Raw genomic sequence first — 16,481 nt, 5'->3', positions numbered from 1 at the left:
AAGATATCTTTGTTTATTTAATGACTGGAATATTCAGAAAATCAAAAAGCTTCACTAACCTTCCACATTCATGGCTTCCCTCAGAAGCTGCAGCTTCTTCTGTCTCTCTCTTATCCTGTCAAAGGCACTTGATATGGCTGCAGAAGTCGATGTCTCAGGCACATGCTGTGTTTGGTCCAGTTTCTGCGGGCCAAAGACATCCAGTGCTATGCTCCCATCAGAGTATCTTGCTTCCTTGTTTCTGGTAGTAGTAGAAGTCCGTACTGTAAATGCTTCACACTGATGGCTGTGCCTGCAAGAGCCTCCCGCATGGTCACTCTCAGCTGCCTTGTCAGTTGTGCAAAGCAAATCTGTGGAGGAAGCCCATACTTTCCGCTTGGGAGTGACATCTGTATGAAGGTGACCTTTATTTTGAAACTCACTGGTTTTACATCTATGAGGACAGAAAACATCTTCCTGTCCCAAGGTGTAATCTGTGGAAATGCCCTGGAAAAAATCCTCCTCGCCTTGTGTTCCTCTAACGGACAGAAATCCCATAGACTTGCTCAGTCCTTTGTTAAGCATAGTCTGTTGAGAGAAATGAGCTTTGTGTCCATGAGGTGCATCGACCACCAACGTTTTCCCTGGAATAAAGAGACATTTCATGTATGTAATTTTGTACTTAATACACAAGAATGCAATACAAGTGCACACTGAGCACACATTTTGGCCTTGATCTTGCTATGCAAAACATTGAGCCTGCTACTTAAAGGGCTGCTTCAGTTAATAAAGACAGAATTCCAACTACTTCCTATCTGACAGGCATTTTCTTTCTTTTATTTCTGAAGTGCTCAAGAAAAAATTATGGCCTACTATAATTCAGCATTAACATTTAAAAACAAATGAAAACACTATCATATACATGCCTAAAGTATTCTTCACATTAGTTTTATTTTTCTCATTAGTTTATTTTGAAAATAGGCTGGACTATCACCAAAACAAAAGTTTAATGAACAATCTGAAATCAGCCATTCCTCTCACACCCAAAGATACCACCTACAACTTTTAATGGCAAGTCCAGGTTTGTTCTACAGATTTACAGATGCCCTGCAGTAGTGTCAGTAGTAAGAGAATTATGACTGTGTACTTAGGAATTTTAAAAATCCCGGATCTTCCTTTAATGACTACTTTTGGTGATGACAGTCTCCCCCAACCAAGCTTCTAAGATCTAAGTGAGTCTATGAGCCTGTATACTTCATGTTTTATTAATAAATGGATCATCCAATACTAATGAATACTCTCTCTTCTCCCTCTCCCTTACCATGAAATTATTTCCAGAATAAAAGAAACTGTCAGAGGTGGAACAGTATCAATGAAATATGTGCTCTCTGAAGAATATCATACCGTGTTCATGGAGAAGTTTTGATGATCATGTATGTCTCGGGCATAACATTTTCTCAACGTATTAGCTTGATTTTACAAAATTAATTACAAACATGGGTAAAGTACAATCACATTTCTTAATACTAACAGATAACCTACAAGTTTACCTTCCATGTTCTTAATCCTTCCTGATTTCAAAGTAAAAGAATTGTAACTATTGTAAATCACAGAGAAAAAACAGTATTAAAGACTACCCAACTGCTACTTACTTTCTGTTAGCAAACTAAAATTCTTTAACGCTTCTGCATTACTAAAGTTGCGAAAATCCAAAGTCTATTGTAGATATCACACAGGCAGTAATCTACTCGTAACTCCAGCTGACCAAGTACATTGCAAAAATTATTAAGAAGTCTAACCTTTTCCGATCTGCAGCATATACACTGCACTAATATGGCAATCTTGACCTCATCATGGTACTCCTGATGACAAAACTCAACTAAAACTATTCCATGCTGGGTTGCCTAAGCAATGCTTGCTCACCTAGGTGGAGCCAGTATGGGATGTGATGCTGTTTCTAGAGTTAGCTCCTTCTCTACTGTGATACTACCATGTACATCTTTAAGAAGCAGCAGCCTGAAAGACATCCTCACAAAAAAAGCAGTCATGAGCTCAAAGTAAATTACTGTGCAGTATCTACTACTCCCAAAGACGGCTCTATGGTGCTTGCCTGCTGGTCCTCCAAAGACAATTGAAATCAATTGCTCCACTTGCACAGTAGGGTCCTGCTGATCTTTATCTAGAGTTTATTATCTTCTCGAATTGAGTTTCACTAAACACTTTAAGGATGCTCATAATTGTACTCAGAAATGCTTTAAAAGCTTATGGCTTTACACCTTTCAACTCTGATATTCTACTTGCACAGAGGTTGTTAGTTTTCAGTTTCTATTTCTGTGATACTAAACTAACAACAAGTGTTTGCAAAAAAAAAAAAAGCAAGACTAAAGCTAAACACAACCAAGAAGCTCCTTGCTTCTTACCAACACACAAATACATGATGGTAAAACGTTGGGGTTTGGATTGTCTAAAAAGTGTCTTGTAAGTAATTACACAGTTCCTACATGTTCCAGCCAAGAGAATAAAACAAAAAGCTTTGCCAATGAGAATGAACTAATCTTCTGAAAGGATCTCACACATCACTTCATATTTTACAAATACGGCTTTAATCCTAAACTCAATAAAACATAATTATCTTTGTGGCCAGGTAAACCTTGTATTATTATCTTATTCTCAGACTATATATCCCTCATAAGGCTGGTGAATTACATATAATATTCACACACACACACACACACGCCTTTTAAAAATAGCCATTCACTGTGAAGTTTCCACTATCTTTCCAAAGCAGCAGGATGATACCTATTCTGCAAACACATACTTCAAATTCACATACATGCACATCAAGGACAGACATTCCTAAACAGGATTTTAACTCAGTCATTTGTGAGAGAGATAAAACCCAAAATAATGCAGTATTTAAGATGGTCACCAAAAAAGCAAATAAAAAGGAGCTCCAAGAATCCTCCCCAATAACGAGAGTTCCAAGATAATTTTAGGCAGAAAAACCAAAAACAACCTCCTCTACAGTGTTTTCACGTATCTTGTTAAAATGTAAAAAACCCCAAAACCACCACACCTCTTCAACACTGAAAATCTTTACATGCACAAGACCTTATTGAACAAAATAGTGGCAAACAAAGCAGAAAAACCCAAGAGAAACAGATAGCTGCAACTCCAATATACTATGGAGGCTGTAAATTCAAGATTTTTTGGTACATCATTGGTCACGACTTATAAGAACATTCTTAGAAGAACTTCAACCGTGCACATTGAAGTGTTATCTTGTTTCAGGATCACATTCAGTGAAAAGGCCCACAACGTACTTTAAGTACCAGTGGGTATCCTCACCATAGCACACCCAGAGACATAAATCTATCTGTTGTATGCTGGTCAGAACTGCAGTGAAAGAACCCAGCTGTCAGTGCAAACGAGTGTAAGAGGGGAAAGAGCATCCTCCTCACCAAAGCTGTAGTTTCCATGGACTTGTAGCATTCAGACTAGATGTAACAGAAGCTGCCTCTGGTTCATGCAGAGGCTCAGAAGATACAAGCTCCTTGCCTCAGCACGCAAGAGATGCTTTCTGTTCCCCAAGTCATCCACACACCTGGGGCTTCCTCATGAGAAAAAATGAATGCCATGAGTGCTATCTCATCAGTAGTGACTGGGAAAGTACTCACAGCTACAGCTTTGCCACTCATTCAGCTAACTGTGTGATGAGACAGCACATGAGTTGTCCCATTAGGAAGCAGTGCAGGAGGCATTCTACTTCCACGCTGCTCTTCCACTCTGCTGTCTAACTCATATCTACACTGACTTATACAGTCAACATGAGTTTTTAACATAGTACCAAAAGGAATCTACAGCTGTCCTTAGTATTCAACCTTGAGACTGTAAAATTCTCTTGGGTATCCTTCATCTTTCCTTTATTGCTCTCCCCATTCCCACTTCTGCTTTTCACCAGTCTTGGCACTTCTTCCCACCTTTGCAAAATCCATCCCTCTCTACATAACATCATTTCAACAAGCTCTCCCCAAAGTGTCTCATAGTGTCAACATGAGCTGTTTAAGAATTATCCTCAAAGAAAGGTAAAGAAGACACTAGTGGGCAAGCAGGTGCACAGCCTGCTCAAGTTGGGCATCCTAAGAAGGCAAACTGAAACAAAGCAGCAATACAGAACCTTCAGACCCGTACTTTACATCAGCCAAGAACGCATGATGCTCTTGGTACCAGAGAGCAGAGGTCAATGATCAAGGACAAGACTTCTCAGTGCAGAAGCAACTCAATTGCAGATACCAGTGAAAAAATCGGATTAGGCAGTGTAGCCTAATTCTTGTATCTTTAATAACTTAAACCTGTCCTTACTTATTTAAAGTACTATTATAGACTTTGTAAGTCACAAAATCAACTGTTAAGGTATTTTTACCTTTTTGTCCTGAACCTCCTCAACACACTATCTCAGCGTTACTTAGATCAAGGGTCTTAAATGATTGCAGTAAGTCTCCTTCAGCATGAGGTTCATATGTCTAGTTTTCAGCTAATAGTACGCCTCCAGAACAGAGCAGACTGGAATCATATAGCCTTCTTTAATGCATGTATTTTCAGTTGAATGGGATACACAAATCCAAACTCATTAAGCCTATACATAGTTTATCCACCAACTTTTATTTCCCAGCTTTTATGATGAAATGTGTGGGAAAATGAAAGGAAGAACTACCAGTAAAAAATTATAAATATTTTGTAAAGAATAAAGATTCAACTAATGATCAAAAGGAATCTGACTGCATAATAGAACTTTTATGTCTTTAAATTATAATGGATGGAGAGACTCACCTTATGACCTTCATTTAAAAAAAAAAAAAAAAAAAAAAGCTTGCATTTGTAATGGAAACTCTGGAGACCCGTCTGAAGTATCTCGGCTTCACTAAAGACATTAAGTATCTCACCTGAGACCACACAGAGCTACTCCACCTTTCAGTTATCCAAGAGTATAACAGGACTGACAAGTGCTTCCCTACATGTCAGTGACGGTGATAGGACAAGCCATTAACAATTAAGATACTAGAGCACGTAAGTAACTTCAAAAGGCATGCTTTCCCCTTCCCCAATTACTTCTCCGCTAAAGTCCTTTGAATGCTATCTGGATTCTTGCCCTTGGGTGTTTATTCTCCACTCGATGTTACATTACTGCAATTATTTATAATTACTATAAATAACTCAAATGCAATTATAGTAATTGCACGATTCCAAAGTATAATATATAGTGAGGGAACATATACAATAAAAATAGCAATTCATCATCAAGAGTTCGCAACAGAATTCCCTTGTGGTGCTAAAATGAAAATCTATTTTTCCACACACCTTCAACTGGTAGATGTTACATTTGCTAAATGACCATGGCTCTGCTTCCTTTGGTGTCTTCAGTTACGAATGCAACTACACTCTCTTTGACACCATTATCAGTGTCATTCACAAACTATCTTTTACTCACACTTACAGTAATCTGGTTGATTTTCCTCTGAGCAAGAGAGTTGTTATCTGGTCCTAACTAAATTCAGTCCGTCTGCAACTACTTGTGTACCAGCTTGATCATACAGGCGATTAATCAAATATTATGTAAGTGCAAACATGGTCAGTGCCATTGCATACTGTATCTGTTTTTACTGAATAAACTCAGGTTAAGTTTCTTTAAAGTCTTTCTGATTGCCTCCTTTTGTTTGCACAAAACAGAATGCCTTTTTCAGCTCCATTTTAGCAAAGCTTATGGACATACACATGCACACACGTATGTGGGGCGCAGGGGCTGGCAAGAAAGAGACAGGAGTTGGGGGAGGACAGCGAGAGATTGCCCCTATGTGTGTGAAAGCACACACCATCGCTGCCAGACTGGAATGTCTGAAAGAGGAAATTATTATAAAGGAGTTTAAAAAACATCTCCCACACCATCTTTGTACAGAAAATGGAATTACAGAAAAATCCTCATCCCAAGACAATGTGGTTAGTTTCTCAAATATGAGTGGGTAGCTGATGGAGGAGCTGGATTTGCAATCCCTTTGGGGCAGGCTAAGAGCCAAACAGAAGACAACAGAGCCAGATGTGGCCTGTGGGTTGACTGCTAGGAACGGCAACTCCTCCTTTCTTTTACTTTTTCAAATTGTGAAGAAAATCCAACTTTCAGACAGAATTACTCCTAAAACAATGCATTCTTTGCGAAGGAAGAAATAATCTGGACACATGGACTGTTGAAAGCACTGTAAGTAATGGCCAAGCTATAAATCCTGTAGAACAATTTGCATTCTGCTTTGGACTGACATTTCTCCTCTATCAAAAAACCAAATAGCTCCAGAAACCAGGCATCAGTGGTAGCGAACCTTGCCAAGTAGCACTTCATAAATGCCACACTTTACCTCTTCCCTTCATCAGCACCTCTGCAGAAAAGACAACTGCACCATTCCTCTTTTCCACTTGGGTTTATGGGACAATTTTTTTTTTTTTTGGTATGTTTCTCAACCAAGTATGCAACGGGCCACCCAGCTATTCCCTTCCTGGATTTCTGCATACCCCAGGAGAAGCTCAGTGATACAGCTGCTTTTCTGCACAGAGGCAGCATTTGACACCTCTGGTTTGTTTCCTCACTCATATTTGTGTCCATTCTTGTTTTGTCTTCAGAGTTCTCAGTTTGTCCTCAGCACCATTGTGACTGCCAGGCTGGACGCTCAGTAAAGCAGTAGCAACTATACTTAAAAGATCTCTACCAACATCAACCACCAGTACTGCTAGATGCAAACAGAAACACATACTGGAATAAAACAAGCATAGTTTCTGGAGCGTGAAAGATTTTTTAAATTTTTTTTTTTTTTAAACAAGAAATCTTCATCTGGCCCGCATTTAGTTTTGCTGAACTCTGGAAGTTATTCTCCACCTACTCAGTTCTTTTTTTCTAGTACTGAAGAGACAGGGGAAAGAAAAAAAATATTTCCAGATGAGAGATTTTCAAGTCAATGGAATTAAGTTTGTGCTGCATTTTTTGATAAGTTACACCTGTGTGGTTGCATTTAGCAAGAAAATGAGTAAGCTGTTTCAGTTCGCACACGGAGGTCATCGCTATAAACCATTTCTTTATAGACTAAAAGCTACATTTTCACCTAGATCAGGAACTAAAATATGATCCACAATCGATTTCCCTGCATCAAAAGCAAAAGGGTACATTTCCTTTTGTCTGAGAGTTTTTGCTGGGCAGCTACATTAGTAATTGATATTCCGGAGAATGGTAACTAAATGCTAGAATTTCTTGTTAAAGTTAAAAGTAACTTCATTCAACCTTAGAATCTTTTATTCAGTTTGCAACACCTACCATTTTTGCTGCACCTGACAACGCGTGTAGTCTAATTAAGCAGGGAGTTTAATCGACATCTAAAATTTTGTTCAGTACTTCCAATTATTTCCTGTTACATACAGTTAAGGTGAACCTTAACAATCTTTTAAATTCATTTCAAGCCTGTATTCATGTGGCATATATTTTTTTGGCAGAGATGAAGGTCAGAATTTTGCACAATACAACTGAGCATTGTAACATACAAGGTTAACTCATGACAGTCTACCACATTGCACAAGTAGAGTTAAAATCGGAGATCCTCGTAGTAGGAAAGCAAAGCCAAGATACCTGTCAGCTAAATCTCTTTACATGATGAAATATCTCTGCAAAGCTCTTGGTGTTTACAGATCATCAACATAAGTTGGAACTTTGTAAATAAACACACACAAGGTACAGGTTTTCAATTACTAGAGGGCTGGGAAGCAGGCTGTCAGGCACGTACAAGTTACAGAGATTTCAACTGGGCTTTAAGTAGACCATGCATCCTTTTGAAGGATGAATGCCATAGTTTGTGTCAGAGTAACATGGTGAATTAATTCTTGCTTTATGTTTGGAAGAGTCTCACAGTTAGTTAGCCTTCTGTCACACCCAAAGAATTTTATCAAGCAGCTTCCACAAATAATTCTTGAAGGCCTCTTAAGGTCTAATGTGTTTTGAGTTACCGATTCAGATGACTCATACCAGGTTTCACCACTTCTATTTCTGCTGGCTAAGTCAGTTCCTAAATACTGTGTTCTGAGTATGACTTGACTAAAAGCAAACATTCTGTAATACTAATTCAAAATAAACTACTTATGCAGTCAGCCCTGCCACAGAAAGCGAGTCATGAAAGAGATAAAAAATAAATTTAATTGGGTAGAATATTAACATGAAGCTATTTATTAATTTAATAATTACCTTCAAGACAAAGACGGAAATGAATAGCTGAAAATATCCAACCTCAGAACACAGGAGAGTAAAAAATCCAATTTAAACACGTGAAGTAGAAAAATAATTTCAAAACATTTGTCCTAAGCCAACAATAAAGCCCCAGCAATTATAATTTGGATGACCACAGTATGGAAAACTGATCTTAACATTAATGACTTTCAAAGACTTAAAGCAAAAATCTTACATCTTTCATTTTCATTTTCAAAGACCGCAAATAGCTAAGGTATTAGTTTGCTACTCTCCAACTAGGAGCACATCTCTCTTGCCGAATCATCTCTATATTCATGAACTTAGCATAATTTATTGGCTATCTGAAGTTAAATACTCGTAGTAACATTCTGATACTCTTAAGTTCGTAATAAATGCCTTAGCTCTCTGCTACTTTTTTCTCCATATGACAGCTATTCTAGTCATTGAAAACGCTCTTAAAGATTGTCACAATGACTCAACAGAACTTCACATCAGAGCATCAGACAAGTCTTCCATCCTCTCCAGGACAGACTTCTGCTCATCACATTTACTTCATTAAATATGCTGACAAAATTAGACACGTCCTTATGCGGTGCCCCCCCGCCCCTGAAGTGTCCCAGTGCTAAACTGGGCCCAAAATGTTTTCTCAGAGGAAGTTAAACCCAAATATTTAGACAAAAGATGACTGACGTAACTTCTAACTTATTAGAAAGGCCATTCATTCAGAATCGTAATCCTGCCTAGTAGCTTCCTACCTTCCTAGGTGTCTGGTGTTTCGCAATTGGAATAGCAGGCGTATATTTCAACCACACACAGCAGCAGAACAGTACAGTGTCAACAGAGGAAAAAAGGGATCTGATTTTCTGAGTTGGTTTCTCTTTTTTTTTTTTTTTTTTTTTCCTTCTGCCATTACTATTTTTTCTTAAGCCCTCATCTGGCTTTCTGTTTGTGGCTCCTCAATCTATAAGATTATCATTGGTATAATTAGTAAAACATTCCACAGCTCGTTTTTCCATAAATCTAGAAGCTGTGCCCCCAGGGCAGCTGATCTGTGCCATTACTGGCAGAATTTGCACCAGCAAACCATTCCAGAAAAAGATATAACAGAGCATTAAATTGCCCTGAATCAAATGTGAGCCATCTGTCATTAATATCAGACACCCATTTCATTGTGTCCTCACTAACATTCAAATAAATAACTCAGTATATATGATAAGTGGAACTGAAAACAGCTAGAGTCAGTTTGGTTGTGAGGGGTTTTGTTTTGTTCTGTTTTGTATTTTACTGATATTCCGTATTCTTGAGGTCTCAGTGAAGTGGAGATCAAGGAATTTATCTAACACTGAAAGACAGAGAAGTAAGATGGTGCTATTAAGACATGCCACGAAATGGTACTGATAACAGAAGCAGAATTGGGAAAGGTTTTGGGAGAGCCAAGAGGGTTGTAAACCCTCTAGGGAAAAGGAGAAAAATAATATCGAGAGTTCCACAGGTAATTAATGTGATATAGAGAAAGTGAAACAGGTTGAGTGGAAGCAGGACAGAACATAAAAATAAAGGAATGATTGACTTCAATTTATCTTCTTTTCTGAAAATAAAGACTCAAATAACAGAAAACATGAAAAAGATTTTCTACCTTGAGGGACAGGGGGAAGAAAGGAGCGTAACACCAAAATATTATAAAATCCACACAGTAAATGAAAAACATTTTTGCTGGTTGACAGTTCATCTTGACAAAAATAGGAGAAATCAAGTATTCAAGAGCATCTCGTTAGTAACTCATAACTTCAGGACCAGGCTTGGAGTGATGCAGACAAAAAAATGTTTGCACTGCAACAGTGATGCACAAACATTCATTCCCTGTGGTGCCACACATTATTTGTAACTCTACACACGCATGCACTTTCAATCAACTTAACTGAAACAGGGTTTAAAGGATGAGGACTGTTCACCCAACTTTATTGTCTAGGGGTTATCAAGTTCACTCATTTCACAAATATTGTTTTAGTAAAGATTATGTTTAACTAGATCTCTTCAGACAATGTGATGTTCCCTAAAAAGAGAAACCTTTCAAAAAGTGATTTTGACTGAGGTCACTTAAATCTTATGTTGAAATTACTGGTTGATAGCAGCTGAGCCAAGTGGACAAACAGCCCTTAACTCTGGTCGTTCTTCCATGGTCCAGTGATTTCACAAGTGCACACACTGCAGGGAACCTGTTCTGCTTGGCATCCTGGAAATCCTAGGCAGAGCCAGAAGGCAAGTGAGCATGCAGTAGCGAGACAAACATTCAGCTCCACAGTCCTTCACAGATTCAGACACAGCATCCCAACTGAACTTTTTGGTAGTTAAAATAAAAAGCAACACCTCTCAACACCTCAGAAGACATACATACTAAGCGATTCAAAAAAAGCAGGGATGAGAGGAACAAAAATTCCAGCCGTGACATTTTTTTCAAGTCAGCGGATACACCAGAAAAACAGTAGTTAGATCATCTAGTCTATATCCTTTAAGTTAAAGACATAGTCATCAGAGAAAGTTTCAGACATTACAGGGATGTTATTCACCCTAGTACCGAGACAGAAAGCCATGGAGATACTGGTCGGAACTACCACATCGATCTCCAAAATTTAGTAGAACCTAAACCAAAAGCTTTTTTGTTTAGCTGTACTTAAGACTTTGGGCACAAACATTACTTCTGAGGGGAGTGCAATCTGCTAAAAAGCTGAAACCAAGTTGTGGATAGGAAAACAAATGAACAACAAAAGTTTGGGATTTTCTAAGAAAATGAAAAGCAAACCAGCAAAAGACTGTTCAATGATATTAGTGAAAACAAAACTAGAAACAACAAAGAAAAGAACAATCAGGGTTCCTAATTCAGTAAGAACAGAATTTAAAGACAATCTTGCTATGTCTCCAAAACTTAACAAATATTCTGACCATTATCAAAACATGCACCTTACGATGATCATGGAATAAAAAGCAGAATAGATGATGGAAAAAGGGTATGGAAATGACAAAGCTTGAGGCAGTAGTCAAATGGTAGTGTGCACAAATAAAGGTTTTTTAAAAAAGCAAAAAAAAGCGGAGGAATAGGGAAATACAGAATAGGTTAGTACTGGCAAAAGAACAAAGGTATGTAAAGAAACTGAGTATGACAACACCAGAAATTGGGAAGAATAGGGGTAAAAAAAAACAAACAAAACAAAACAATTTAACAATCAGAACAATAAGGTTCTGGTACAAGCCTTATAAAATCAGTGGGAACCAGCGTAAGAATTCATTTTAACAAAAAGCTTAAGTTCAGAAAAAAAAAGGCATTACATGGTTTCCAAATCCAGTCAACCAGACCGACCCAGTCCCAAACTCTGTATTCCTACAGATCTTCCTATTGCTACAAAAATATTCTGGAAAAGAAGAAAAAACTAATAAGAAACCAAAACCCTGAGAAAGCAGTCTGAACAGTGCATTTGCGCCAGAAATCAAAGAGCCAGCCTGTACCAGAAACTGTTCCTAAACACACAGTGCCATACTGGAAGGGCTGGCAACCACTGACATTAGGCTAATTTTTGATAGAAAAACCTTACCTAGGACTCATCCCAAGACAATTAATAAAGGAAGACCACCACTGGCTTGCCTAACTTTCGCAGTTTCTGTTGCCACTGGCAACTCCATGTATTATTTCAGCTCCTGCAATTCACTGCACTGTTGCTTGACACAAAACTAAAAAAACCAGAGGAGCTGCTCAAGCACATCAGCAACATAACTTTGTTCCAAGCTTACTGGTGGTAAATAGGCAGAGAGATAATGTGAGGTGGATGAAAACCCTGTGTTGCTAACACTTACGGTGTTGAGTATTTGTGGGTGATGTCACATTCTAGCACTGAGATACTCCATTTACAGGTGAACATTTTAAGGCCAGAATGGTCTCACCTGATTATCACATCTCACTGCCTGCATTGCAACGTCTTAGAGTAGTCCAAGCTGATGCCTTATAAGATGCTCCTACCCAGCCCCACAATTCTTCCAGAAAAATAAGAGACCAGTCTTTTGGAAGAATACAACCTCTTGTCTGAGAAGCCTAGCCCAAAGCCGATTCTGCCACTGAACTTAAACAAGGACATCTAATGAAGTCATACCCAGCATCAGCTGTCAACCTACATCTCTTTATCCCTTTTCCTCCACAGCAGCAACAGCAACAGTCTGCCTCTGAAACACTCTGTTTCCTCTCTGTCCCCTGCTTTCCTCTTTCCTTACTTCCCTGAAGTGTTTAGAATCCTACCTGGCCTCCATGTCCACCACACACTGTCAAAAGCACAGCAGAACTGTGATGGAACATATAATACCTCTCTTCAGGAAAAATGAGGAGACAGAAAAAAAGCTTTTTGTGCAGAAAAAGAGAGTTCAGGGCTGCCTGGGAAGCAGGGAAAGAGGCTGTGTGCAGTGAGACCTATGAAGAAAAAGCAGAGTCCACAGGAAAAAGGGAACTAAGGAAAGCTGCTTCCTGTTCCCCTAGCTAACGATTCCCTTTCTCCAGAAACAAAACTTTTGACTGAGAACCTTTAAAACCTGTTCCTACCATCAACACTGGAATGGAAAAAGACATTTATTTTCTTGAAACAATTATTCTTATGCCACCATCACCAACACTTAGCTAGACACTGAGCCACCAGAGTTCTGTCAATGTCAGCAAATTCTACACTAGTCAATGTCTTTTGCCACAAAATCCACACAAATTTGGTCTTCCACAGGGCTGTATTTATTGCCATAACCCTTACTGCTATGAAGCACTTACCTGTGGGAAGCCCTTTTCCCCTCAGTCTCTCCCGAATAGCCTGGCTCCTGTCTGGCTGCAATTTTCTATCTCCATTGCAAGAGAGTTGATCCACCTGCAAAACAGGCAGCCATGCAAAGTCAAATATTTAAAGAGCTCACATTGGTTTGAAACAAGTGACCGTTACGTAAATGCACAACATAAGTCAGTGTCAAACAGTTAAGTTCAAGTTCAGAGTGGAAGTTCAAACTTTTTTTATAAAAACCAGGTTCATCAGTGAGAACATCCCCTAGAATTATCCGTATTTGAATAATTAGTGCATATTTTTACTACACACTTGGTCTACTTTTTTCCACTAAGTGTAAATTAAACTCACAAGTTTGTAACTCAAAGACATTCCAGCCCTACAGCAAACTGAAGAGACAGCAACACTTGAAAATCATGTTCCATGGTTGCAACATGACTGGAACTTGTGATGGGTCTGATGAGTTTTCTGTGTAACAGGAAGAACTGTCTTGTACACGGTAGTTTTAGGCTGATACCTCACACAACTTATTACACATGTAAAATCTCATGCGTTTTTGGCAAGTCTCTTCTTTAGCCCGAGGCACATTCCTTTTGTGTGTCAAGCTTAACTACTCCCATTAACATTTTTTTTAATCACTACTTCCCCCCCCCCCCCCAATTGTTTCATGTGTACAATCATTCAAAGAAGAGATTATTTGCTACAATGAAGAATCTTCAGTGAGATGTTTTCTTATGGTGGGAATCAGCATAACCTGGACAGCGGCTTAGCTGGGAGATGGGAAGGAGAAGTCAAGCAGCCTTTTATCCATTACAGTTACAATGCAACTCAATTAACATTAAACAGATTGAATCGGTCCTGTGCCATATCGCCCTTTACAGAGTATATTAACATGGAAAGTGAAAACATTCAAACAGGACCTCTTATCTGTGCTTCGTAGACCACCAAATGACCAGTTCTAGAGCTAAGACCTCTCTAGCCTTTGAACACTCGGTTCTATTTGACTCTTTTATTCTTGTCTTCTTGCAAAGCCAATGCAGTGACACATTATGAATTAGGTTAAAAATTAGGTTAAAAAGGTTACTGACGGAGGAAATCTCAAAGATTAGCAAAACTTCATCACTGGATAAGTGCCAATAGTCCCGCGCCTTCATTATCAACATGGTATAGGAGACATGAACACGCTTCTGGATTCAGGTCTCCATTGGATTTCAGTATGTGCACTTGGGACCACTACTGCTGTCTTTGGCAGGCTGGTCTAGATTAGTCTGTCACACTAACCTCAGACTCCCTCTCAAAGCCTGTTGACAAGAAGATGATGAGGAAAAGCAGAAAATTTGCTAAGCAGAAAGGGCCATTAAGAACTTGGAGACTAATGACTCCCTCTCCACAGTGGCTGTTTCTATAGCTCATGGCCTGATTTAAGGTTTGGATCTTTAATAGCTTCACTGATTAAGGCCTTGTAGGCCTTTATTTCATTCAATCACAGACTAGCTCCACTTGGCAACTACACAAGACTTCAGACATTATGGCAAGGAGCACCCGACTGACAGACATAACTTCACAGACTAGACAATGCTTTGTGGAGCTCAGGCTCAGCACTATTTCTGGAGGTCTGTCATAATCGGCTGCTGCCAAATATTAGACAAATGCAGGGACCTCTCACCTCATGCAAGCATTTCCAAACCAGATTTATGAAGAAACTATCTAACAATTAGATCATAACTTCTTTTTTTAAAAAAAGGAAGCATTATCAAGTCAAGCATTTTTCTTGCAATTACAGTGCTGTTTCTCCAGACATCAATTTTTACATTGCCATAAACCCTATGAGGGGGGAAAAAAAAGGAGCTATAATGATATAAAATCAGATAAAATTCAGGATCATTATGGGATATCATTCAAGAAATAATAAACTGCTCGGCATTTGTTTAATTATAAACAGAACACAAGGAAAGCAAATATTGGCCAGAGAACTATCTAACAATATTGACTACTTATTGCCTTCCTTTCTGTTCATCATCTTTTTTGCTCTCCTGTTTTTCCCTACTTTTCTTTCAGTGAAGACAAACAGTTCACAAAATTATCCTCCTCAAAAACAGCAGTTGTGAATGCATATTCCAGGAGCAACTGTCAAGTGCATAAACTGTTGCAAGGCGAGAGAAGCAATTCTCTCTTTTCAACACTCAAAATTGCAACACAATAAAACAAGAGGAAAAATGACTGCAGAGTGACTCTGAATTACCACCTTTGCTCTCTTCCTGCTCATCTTTATTATTCATCAAATGCTGACACAGACTTACCCCAGACAGGCTTCCCAGAACCAGTTTGACCAACTGTTTCACATATGAAAAAGAAGGGGCACAGTTACTGTTCCTTATGTGGGCACTGCAAGCATCCAGAACAGTCCGTACAGATACACGGGCATATATGACATCTTCACACATTCCGAGGAGTATGCTGTTGAGATGATCTCCAAGTTTGATAGGCTAGTGACAAACAAAAACAGCAGGGACAGGAGAATCAGTTTTAATAGTGACTTGTGGGGCACACAGAAACAAAAGACATTCAACACAGTGAAATAACTATTCACGAGACTTATTGCCTATATTATCCAAGTGCCAATTTGAAAGTCATCATCTAGGTGGTGAGAAAATAGCGGCTGTAGATCAGGGGACAGGCACTCAGCATCTAGATTTCATTGCTCCTCAGCAACAATCTGGTCCAAAGAAGCTACCTGATCTGTAAGGTCAGGACACCAATGCCTTCCTTTCTTAAGTGCTTAATGACTAGTGAAAACATACAGGGGAAATTTTCTTTGTAGCTTTTGAACATTCTGCCAGTCACAAGCATAAAGTTCAATCCTCATTACAACCCTTTTGTAACCCTCTGTCTGCTATGCTCATTTGCTACAGCAGCAGCAGTGTTAAAATTCCCAAAGTCCAGTGACATCATCAAACAATATCAACAAAAAAGTAAGGAATAAAACAGCAAAGCCACAGGTTAAGGAAGCGGAGCTCCATAACTGCAGTACACCCCCCTTACGGTTAAGAACAATCTAGATTTAATTCTCCTCTGCCCATTCAGTTAATCCAGCACACTGTACGTGGAATATCACTCCTCAGGGTACGAAATAGTCAGTGATAACACTTGTTCTCAGATGCTGCAGGCACTTAGGACTTGAGATTTCTGATGCGCAGCACTCCCAAAGTGGGTGGTTACCCACAAAGTACAAACATTGTCGTGCTTTTTGCATCACGGAGCACTTCAAATCATTACAATCTTCCCTGTATCAGTACTCTTAAACTGTACCATAAAAAAAAAAAAAAGTATTATGGACCACCCTGATTTAATTAACATAGGCTTTTCCCACCTACATGTTTAGCAATTCTAATTAACCGTAAACCTTACTCTTGTATTCAACCACACTCCCA

General features: G+C 38.9%; 1 protein-coding gene across 3 annotated transcripts in view; it reads right to left on the bottom strand.

The window, feature by feature from the left end:
- The window catches only part of PTPN13 (protein tyrosine phosphatase non-receptor type 13), a 95,271-nt gene that overhangs the window by 61,160 nt on the left and 17,630 nt on the right, over positions 1-16,481 (bottom strand). For all 3 annotated transcript variants that reach the window (XM_086464763.1, XM_009955774.2, XM_086464765.1), the window contains exons 4-6: positions 15,351-15,536; positions 13,047-13,140; positions 60-623 (exon numbers count right to left, since the gene is read on the bottom strand). In XM_086464763.1, coding sequence (XP_086320889.1) covers positions 60-623; positions 13,047-13,140; positions 15,351-15,536 — 844 coding nt within the window. The remainder of the gene's footprint in view (positions 1-59; positions 624-13,046; positions 13,141-15,350; positions 15,537-16,481) is intronic.

The sequence above is a fragment of the Leptosomus discolor genome, chromosome 4 (genome assembly GCF_034619465.1).
Source record: "Leptosomus discolor isolate bLepDis1 chromosome 4, bLepDis1.hap2, whole genome shotgun sequence".
In the NCBI taxonomy this organism is placed as follows: Eukaryota; Metazoa; Chordata; class Aves; order Leptosomiformes; family Leptosomidae; genus Leptosomus; species Leptosomus discolor.
The sequence above is the reverse complement of the archived record's forward strand: the minus strand, read 5'-3'. Positions and strand labels throughout refer to the sequence as shown.